The 6939-nt window shown below is 29.9% G+C and overlaps 1 protein-coding gene across 1 annotated transcript; it reads left to right on the forward strand.

Moving 5' to 3' along the window:
• The first annotated feature begins 1586 nt into the window (after nucleotides 1-1586).
• LOC132953233 (uncharacterized) lies at nucleotides 1587-4893 on the forward strand. The gene is made up of 4 exons (XM_061025754.1): nucleotides 1587-1799; nucleotides 2338-3677; nucleotides 3778-3929; nucleotides 4889-4893. Exons 1-4 carry the CDS (start codon nucleotides 1587-1589, stop codon nucleotides 4891-4893), a joined length of 1710 nt encoding a protein of 569 aa, XP_060881737.1.
• The last annotated feature ends 2046 nt before the right edge of the window (nucleotides 4894-6939 follow it).

Genomic DNA, 6939 nt, shown 5'->3' on the forward strand with positions numbered 1-6939 from the left:
AGTTGTAGAATAACGATGAAGTCGGATTGTTCATAATTCATAAAGGTAGACGGTAGTCGAGTTTCACTTATAGCCGCTTAATGTCTGTAATACCTGCCCACCTGATTTTCTGTAGCACACATAGGTGGCCAACTTGAAAGGTAATCGATTTTCACTTCAGAGTTCATGTGATTGACTTGCTAGACACTCTAACATGGTTTTCAAATTTATATTTCTTCACACATACAAAAAAGCACCGGACATACGCTGGGGAATCGTATCATTGTACTGCCGATTCCCATGGGAGATTTCTAGACGCTAAAATTCGACTTTTAAACTTTCCCGCCTTTGAAACAAGACCGCCAAAGAGCCAAGTCTTATCATAAATTCTTATCACCAAATCACCTCCGACTTCGAACATCACCTTCATTATAAGTGCGACTTTCATAATTCGACTGCGTCTCCAAAATCGGTACCCACTCTCAGCGAATCCAACGGGCCCCGAGTTTCACTTAGAGCTATTGAATATACAATTTTATTATCATAATATATAAATAATAGATTGTATGTAGGTACTAATATAATTTATGAAACATTTATATTATTGTTAATTATTAAAATATTATTATTAGTCTACCTGTTTGTTGCAATGTATTTGCTACATTTGTAAATATAGCTCGTGAAGGTTGTCTTCGTTTTGAATATTTTTGTCAGTGTTTGGAAAGAACGTCATTCATGAACGCACGTTCACGCGTTCACGTTCATATATAGTGAACGATACGTGAACGTCACTCGTTTTTTGCAAATAGAACGTGAACGTGAACGACGTTTATATTTTTAATGAATTTGATGAATTTTTAAGACGTTCAATTTATTTACCATTTAATAAATATTATATGTATAAAATATATTAATTAATTATATTATAATAATAATATTTTCAATTTTCCCATTATAATTCCTATAATATTCGTTTGATTGCAAAATATATAAATTAAATACGGGCAATTCCAGTGTCCCCGGGTAGACATACATAATATTATGATTTCCACGAATTCGTAATAAACCCATAGATATTAAACATATGTATACGGCATCTAGTGGTTAATAATAGTATGAATTATGTTAGCTTACAGATTTTTGTGCTATGCCGTATACATATGTTTAATATCTATGAATAAACCTAATCGGTTTATCGTAATAAAAATGAATATGTAAAGTGTGCATCATGGACTAAAATATATATCTATTATGAACGGGGTATCGTGTATAAACATGGGCTTTATCGTTTATCATCTGCATCGTCGAATTTAAATTTAATTACTGGAAATCACAAAACGACGGTGACGCTCAGTCGCGCAGAACACGCACGGAATTTATTTATAGATGTGATTGTTGTGAAATGTGTACAGTGTAGTAGTGTACCGTACCTACTACACAGTAACTGTGGTCAGTGACTTATCAGTTATCATACATTTGAAATTGTTCAGTTTTCACTGTTTCAGTATCTTTAATTAATTAGTTTTTAATTGTCGTGCGTCGTTTTCTATACCGTGAGTCCGTGACCGTCTACTGTCTAGTTAGTGAGTACCTATTTAATATGTATAATGAATTCAAACAAAAAACGTTTAAATATTGACGCAAATGAAACTAGTTCAAAAAACAATACGTGTATCCCATGGTATGGGTTTGATAAATATTTCAAATATGTTGAAGAAAGTGATGAAAATATTAAAGTATTATGCTTATTATGTTTGCCATCCAGAAAAACTAAAAGCACTTCCAAAAAATCATCCACGAATTTAAAACGATTTATGAAGGTATGTATTATATTAATTATTATTAATGTTTAATAGGTATGTTTTATTTATCATAACTAACTGATTTACTTCCAGTTTTAATAATATATTTTTTGATTTCCATCCACTATCGTAATATGGTGTTATTCAAAGTAAAGTGGGACATGGGTATATTAGTATATTAATTGTACTATGCTAAATGCTAATCACTAATGTATTTTAATATTATATAGTACCTATATTAAATATTAATATATAGATAACATATTTTCCCTTTTTTCTGAAAAAATTAGTAGGAAGTGTTATAAAAAAAAAGTTAATATTCTGTTAATTTATTTTTTAGTTTTTAAATACCTTATTTAAATTTCTGATTTTCGAGGACTATCATAGGTAGATAACAATTAGTTTGTACACTAATTTCCAAAACTGTAGAAAGTTAACTACCTAGGTACCTACTTTATTTGTGTAATTTAATTATTTACTCTTTCAGGTAAAAAATAAATATTTTAAGTACCTACATATAAAATACCTACTTATTTCTTTTCTTTTTTTTTTTCAGAAAGTTCATACATATAAGTATGCAGAGTTCCTTGCTGATACAGATGTAGAAAAAAAACCGAATTGTGTACAAAATGATGAGGATACAGTTACAAAAAATCTACTGATAAATGATAAATCGAGCAATCTCATACAGACTACATTAAACAGAATAGGTACTGGAAATGAAATAATTACACAAAAACAACTGGACTCAGCAATAATTAAATTTGTAGTTCAAGATACACAGCCAATTAATATTGTTGACAAGCCAGTATTTTTGAATTTAATTAGATTGGGACTTCCAAAAACATTAACTGTTATGTGTTCAAAAACATTAAAAACTCGATTAAACTCTGCAGCTAATGCATTGGTAGATAATATTACTAAAACACTGTCAAATATTGAATATATATCAGAAACTGCAGATTGTTGGACCCAAGGTAAAAAATCTTACCTTGGCATAACAGCCCATTGGATTAATATAACAACGTTAGTTAGAGAAGGAGCATCATTAGTTTGCACAGTGATAAAAGGTCGACATACTTTTGATGTAATAGCACAAGAAATATATAATATAAACAAAAAGTACAAAATTCAAAATAAAGTAACCAGTACTACAACTGATAATGGTAGCAATTTTGTAAAAGCATTTAGGGTTTTTGGAATTGATAAAAATTATGAGGAAAACTTATTCGATGAAGATCAGAATAGAGATGAAGAATTAGAGCTAATTGATTTAAATGGTATATTTGAAAATGCTGAAATTGATACAGAAACTGAATATGTAAATGAAGTTAGTTTGTCCGCTCACAGACGATGTGTGAGTCATACTTTGAACTTGGTCGCAACTAATGATGTTGAAAAATGGTTTAATGAAAATGAAAGAAAGGCTGATGTTCTTCAACTCAAAAAGCTCTACAGAAAACTCTTTGCAAAGCTAACAAAACTTTGGTCAAAACAAAATCAGTCGACGATTGTGGCAGAAAACATTCATGAATTACTTAATGTGTATTTGAGAGTACCTAATAAAACAAGATGGAATTCTACATATGATGCATTAATTCAATTAAGAGGAATTATAAATGGACCTGGTGGCTTAGAAAAATTGAACCAAGTCATGGATTTTAATACATTACCGAGAATATTAAACGAAGAAGCTGTATTCATAAATGAATTTTGTGATATATTTGGACCAATCGCAGAGTCCTTAGATTTCTTACAAGGTGAAAAAGCCATGTATATGGGATATCTGCTACCGACTTTACATGCTTTGGAGAAAAAAATTAAAAATAGACAATGTAAACCTATGACACATTGTACACTTCTATTAGAAGCTGTTTTAAGATCATTAAAAAAAAGGTTTGTAAAATTAAATTAGAAAATTAAATAAATTATTATTTAATATATTAATCTTAATTAATATTACTATTTAATAATTACTATGTTACTGGTGTTATAGATTTGATCACATATGGATGGAAAAAGAATTAGTAATTGTTGCATGTCTTATTCCAAGATTTAAACTAAATTGGCTAGAAGGTGACGAAAAATTGAATGCTGAATTATTTTTAAAAACTGAGTTTTTATGTTCTGAAAATCAAGTATCTGATGGTAATTCAGTTAGTGATTCTGATTCTGATTCAAATAAAGATTTTTTTTGTTTACCAACAAAAAGCTATTCCAATAAAAATAATACAATAACCTCAGATCAAGAACTTTTAAATTTCTTAAATAACAAAAATATTGATTTAAAAAGTTTATTTGCATTTCCTAAAGTACTAACTGACATCAAAACGTCATAGACTGGGTGATGATATGTTTGAAAACTTAATTTTATTAAAACAAAATAAGATGTTTTGAAATTCAATAAAATTTACAAATAGTTTTCTTTTTTATTTAGAAAAATAGATATTTACCTACAGTTTTTTAAAATTTTTATTTTTGTTATAATACCTAACAAGGATACAAGTTGTTTTTTTTTATTCAATAAAGTTTTAAAAATGAATCGAATTAAAATATGAATTATTTATTTATCATGTACCTATTGTACCTATTTACTGTTTTTGTTTCAATATTTGAATTGTCTGAGTTGAAAATATTAGGAATTACAATTATAATTTTCAATTCGACCTAAATTTAAGTCTTCAATCGAAAAGATTTTTTCAACTCTTAAAAAAACTATGGAGGTAGCTGATTTTTCTAAGGCGATCTTGTCCAATCTCTTGGTTGTGTGTATAGTGCCCTAGTATTTGCTTAATTTTATCACTATGCAATTCTTATTAAAATGTAACTCAAATAACGTGTCAAACTTTATGAATTGTTGGGGAAGGTGGGGCAGAACGGGGGTCATAAGTAGGGTTGCCAACTCTTATTTGCGGATAAGCGGGAAACCAGATATTTACAAGCGGGACTCGACAAAAAAAAACGGGACAATACTACAAATTTACAAAATCGAAAGAAAAACAATTTTTATCATTTTTATCAGTTTTATTTAAAATTTTTTTTTTTTTTTTAGTCATATTTGTTTTTATTTGCACAATCTGTATAAAAATTTGAAATAAAATTAACAGAATAATCGTCTTAAGTTTTTTAACACAATATTAATCATTAAATAAAACACTTTGCTCAGTTAAGAGTACCTACCTTATCACAAGACAATTAGTTTTTATTTTTGAAAGAGTACTTATCTTGTGATTTGGCACATTTGAGCAATTTTTTATTTTTAATAACATAGTCATAAAAATCTTTACAATTGTACTGAAAATTAATTTTTACTTGCAGTTCTGCCTTTACGTGTTCAACACTCAGTCTATTTCTTGAATCAGTCCAGTCGTTTCCGCAAAGTGAAAATGCCCTCTCAGCAGCGGCATTTGAACATGGAATAGACACAATAAACTGGAAAATCTTTAATAAGTTCGGTATATTCAAATGCCGAAACAGTTCATGCCAAGTTTCATAAATAGTTTTTTTTTCATTCGACGAATGTGTTTGCTTACGCTCCTCAATAATTTTATCCAGAGTTTCTTTAATACTGCAAAACTCATTATAAAGTTCGTCCATATCTATGAGTTTGGTGAGTGATAATTTTTCACAACACATAGAGAGATCCTTGTAGATAAATGTATTTTCCAAAGCAAATATTCGCATTGTAGCCAAATTATTATCTTCCGAAAAATTAAAGTGATCGTCCAGATATTTCAATGCATTTTTGTACCATGTAACCAAAACAATTTTTATGGATTCTTGTTCATCAATTGTAAAACTGGTCAGGGAATTTGTACAAATAAATCCAAAGAATTTGTCGTTGATTCTTTGTTCTATTTTTAAGCGTAAATCTGTTAAGATGTTAAAAGTTTCACAAGATAAAGCATTATCTTTTTCCAAAAACATGATGACATTCTGAAATATTTTTAAAGTATTATCTAGAAATCCAAGAAAACATTCTGTTTTTTTTTGCGTGGTTTTCATTAAAATATTTTCCTAATGCCACTGGACAGTTATCTCCAAGAGACATAAAATAAGACTTCAACGCTGGAAATTCGCGTAGAATTTTTCCAATAGCGGGATGCAATGATAGCCACCTCGTTTTGACGTGTCTTATAATATTTTGGTATTCTATTCCAGCATCAGCAAAATGTTCTTTTAGAGTTTGTACTCTTTGGGCATGGTAGGATAAGTGCCCATACACTTTAAGTACCAAATTTTCCACGTCAAACTCACACTTTTCCATAGCATGACGGATGACATTGTGTACCATGTGTGCTGAACACCCTGCAGGCAAGATGTTGGCATTATCTTGAAAAAGTAGTTTGTAAACTGAATTATTTTTTCCAAAATTAACATTGGCGTTGTCGGCTGAGTAAGCAGATACATTTGTGAAATCTAGGCCCAGCGCTTTAATTCTATTTTTTATATTACTATAAATATCGATAGCTTTTTCATTTGGGTCCTCATAAAAATCAAGCAGGCAGGTGCTAATTCCATTATCTGGCGAGTAAAATCTGACAATAATTGGAAATAATTTTATATGTCCGTGATTTGACGCATCTGTCGAAATACTATAAAACACGCCTAATCTCAGTTTTTCCACAATTCTTCGATTGATGCTGGAGCCAGAACGTTGTAAATTAAACATGACGCCTTAGTTCTACCAAGCGATATTTTTGATGCAATTTGAGAATCATTAAATATCACGGGACTTAGCTTTGAATCGCAGTCAATAGAATTATACGACATGTTATGGTTCACGCTATGGTAAACTTTTGTCAACTCTGCAGCAATCACTTTTTCCTCGACTGTTGTCAATACATCGCGCTTTAAAAACTGTTGTAAAGTTTGAGTATTCTTTCGAGCTCTTTCTCCCCGTAGGTGTTCCGGAACGCTAATATGCCGTTTAACGTCATTCAAACCTCCATGCGATATCATAAATGATTTCATACACACGTTGCAAAAAGCTTTATGAACATTTGTATCAACTCTTTTTAAAAAAGGATACGATTGCTCCCATTCTTGTCTGTAGGAACACATACGTTTACATTTTTTGTTTTTTAGTTTTTCACAGTCAATCATTTCTGAATCAGACATGACTAAAACTCAAACAAATCGTTCCAAAATAACAATA

Source organism: Metopolophium dirhodum, unplaced genomic scaffold (genome assembly GCF_019925205.1).
Source record: "Metopolophium dirhodum isolate CAU unplaced genomic scaffold, ASM1992520v1 scaffold1, whole genome shotgun sequence".
Taxonomy (NCBI): Eukaryota; Metazoa; Arthropoda; class Insecta; order Hemiptera; family Aphididae; genus Metopolophium; species Metopolophium dirhodum.